The 3,246-nt window shown below is 39.9% G+C and overlaps 1 protein-coding gene across 1 annotated transcript; it reads right to left on the reverse strand.

Annotated features, from left to right (window-relative positions):
* Positions 1–1,413: 1,413 nt before the first annotated feature.
* LOC126712122 (uncharacterized) lies at positions 1,414–1,839 on the reverse strand. Its single transcript, XM_050411339.1, has one exon. It carries the CDS (start codon positions 1,837–1,839, stop codon positions 1,414–1,416), a length of 426 nt encoding a protein of 141 aa, XP_050267296.1.
* Positions 1,840–3,246: the final 1,407 nt, after the last annotated feature.

Consider the following 3,246-nt stretch of genomic DNA (forward strand, 5'->3'; position numbering starts at 1 on the left):
ATACTTCAAGAAACAAGGTTTCAAGTTCAAGTGTTAAAGCCATGCAAGTCTGTCCAAGAATCAAGTGAGAAAGTGCTGAATTTTAAAGCTCGATAGTTGCTCGACACCTCTCGACACCTGGCTTATCTGTCGAGCTCTTCAGTTGCTTCTTATCACAATCTCGACACCTCTCGTTAGCTAGGTCGATCGATCGAGCAAAATTTTGTCCCCTCGACACCTGCTATCTGTCGAGGTTTAAGAAAGAATCAGAAATTCTAATCTGTTTTCTTGGAATCCGTGAATGTGTTTTTGGGACTTTTTTTCTCCTAACCCTAGACCTATATAAGACTTATTTTAGAGGCCGTCACGTAAGAAAATACAAGGAGAACATATACAAAATGTGACCGATGCCTTATTCTTTTTGAAAGAAGCTATTGCGTCTTTGTGCCTTAGGGTTTTGTAACCAAGTGCTTCTTGATCTTCATTGTTGATGAAGTGAAGAACTTTGCAGCCAACATCTTCTTCTAGTTGGTGTGTTAGTCACGTACTGGGAGCCGTGCATCATTGGTTAGTCACGTACTAGGATCCGTGCAAAAAGGGTGGCGTTCATATATTGAAGAGTTTAGAGGTTCTGAAGCGGTAGAAGGTTTTTGCTGTGAGTTCATCTACGGGGATTGTAGAGTCTAGGGACAAAGGTTTTGTACTAGATTTGAAACTTCTCTTTATTATAGTGAATTGCTTTTTGGGAAGGTTTCCCCCCAGGTTTTTTACTATGAAACTAGTTTGTTTGATTGGTTTTCCTGGGTCATCATATCTTGTATTATTTATTTTTCTGCTGCATGATTTTGACATGATATTGATGTTTATTTGTTTTAACAAGTTTTATTCATAATAAATCTAATTAACAACTTGGGTTTAAAACTTGTTAATTCTATCAATTGGGTTCTAAATTTCCCATCAAGCATCAACACTCTAGGGTCTTCATCCATATAATCTATACTTTCACCATCAACTTCCATGTTTGTGGGCTAGTAAAATGCATAGCTATCCAGGCACTCTATATTGTTCATCCACTACCCAAATAAATCTTGCTTCCCTTTGTTACTCGAGTGGACATATTGGGGGAGGTATTCTGATTTTCTCACTTCCATTCTCTTATCTTCATCTTCAAAATCCTTTAGGGTTAAGTTTCTGAAGCTGTGGATCATTAGCTTTCTATCTAGTGTTGCCAATCTTGCATCTATGTCATCTTTTCCATTAATGTATGCCATCAGTGAGCCAAATTCTGAATTATGGAATGAGCCAAGCTCGGGAATCTCCCTACCATACTAGTCATATTGGGGGCTTGATTTTGAACTGGCATTTGTAATGCAACTCCAATTCGAAGGTCACCCATAGGGGTATTCATGATAGTCTTCACCCTCAACTTCTGCATCATCCTCTGTCTCCATCCTTAGCTTCTACATCATCCTCTATGTCTCCATCATAGTAGTCCACATCGTCATCAAAATTGTCTTTATTTAAGGCTCTCATATCTTCATCCTCTCTAGAACTAGGGGGTTCACCCTTGTCATTGTCATTATCTTGGCTATCATAGTCCTCCTTACTACTTTTTTCACTATCACTATCATTACTCTTATCATCTCCACCATCACTGTCTTCGCTATCATCACTGATGCTATCGCCACTATTGTCATCTTTGCTACCACTACCTTCATCATCATCACTAAGGGCTTCTCCCCCTTCATCACTTTCATCATCCGTTCTTGCTTCATATGGGTTCTTTAATGCATGTTGGCAAGCCTCCCAATATTCTTCCTTTTCTATGTTGAAGATAGTGTCTCCCAACAGTGTAGTCATTGCATTAGGATCTATGTAATCTACCCAATCAGTCAGGACCCAGTTTGTATTTGTTAGTTTGGATGCTTATTGTCACAATCAAAGAATAATTCAAATCTAGGCATCATTGTCTTCAACTATCTCGGTTCAGGAAATCCTCAACAGTCCAGTTTTGACAAACTTTCCATTAAGTGTAGAAGTGTAAGGCTTCAAGGGTTCTGGGGAACTAGGAAGTCCTTTTGCTTTAGCCTTTGCGTGGGCCATCCTCCTCACTTCCATCTCTAATAAGTCATTATCCGTAAGTTTATAACCTAACCTGAAAGGTGGTATGGCTGTAGGAATTGTCGGAACCTGTACAACTGCTTCTTTCACAGTCTTCCCTAAGTTCATCATTGGAAAATAACTCATCTTTCTCATCATTTCTACCACGTTGTTATTGCTATAGGGATTGAAGTCCATAGAGATCTTTTCAACCTCTTCTTCCTTTCTTTCAAAACTAGGCTTCTCAATCTCAAAGCCATCTAGGATTACTGGCTCCTTCTTAGAATCGATATCAAAAATGGGCTTTGGTTCGGTTAAAGTGTTACCATATAGATAACTATAGCTCCTTCATGTAGAAACCGAACCTTTTGATACAGGGATGAAGGCATGGCTTCTATATTGTGGATCCATGGTCGCCCAAGGAGCATGTTGAAGCACGAAGCTATGTTCAGCACTTGAAATTCTACATTTTTTATCATTGGCCCTATGGTGAGCTCTAGTGTCACAGTACCTAAAACCTCCTTCTACATTGTCATATGCTCTCACATGCTGATCAGATGGCATAAAATCTTCAATACTCAAGCCTAGGCAACTTGTGGTTTTTAAAGGACACACATTCAAATCACTTGCAAGTTCAATTAAGACCATCGGTATCCTCTTGCTATTGGAATTCAGAGTAATGTGCAATGGGTCATTATGACACTTTCCCTTCTTAGTCAAATTTTTGTTGGAGTTAGAAATAGTCAGCTCCCTACTTATAGGCCCAATCATAGCATTCAAATCTTGAGAAGTAGTGGTTGTAGGGACTTGGATTTGATTGAAAAGGTCTACCAGATTCTGGCGGTGCTTGTATAAGGCCATGAGTAAACCCTATAGAGATATGTTGGCTTGCGTCTTCTGCAAGTGCTTGAGGACCTTATCCTCTTCATTGGGTGTTTGTTGGGTTGCCTTGTTCAAGGCCTCTATCGTGTTGTTTGTCTCCAGATGTGGGGGTTTGAAGTGACTCCCCCCTCGTGTGATATGGGCAATTTTTGATGGGTCATTTGATTCAGTGTCTTCCCCTATATGTGGATGTAGGATCATTTGATCGGGGTTTGAAGTTTCTCCCCCCATATGTGGATGTAGGATCATTTGATCAGGGTTTGAAGTGTCTCCCCCTATATGTGG

Source organism: Quercus robur, chromosome 1 (genome assembly GCF_932294415.1).
Source record: "Quercus robur chromosome 1, dhQueRobu3.1, whole genome shotgun sequence".
Lineage (NCBI taxonomy): Eukaryota > Viridiplantae > Streptophyta > Magnoliopsida > Fagales > Fagaceae > Quercus > Quercus robur.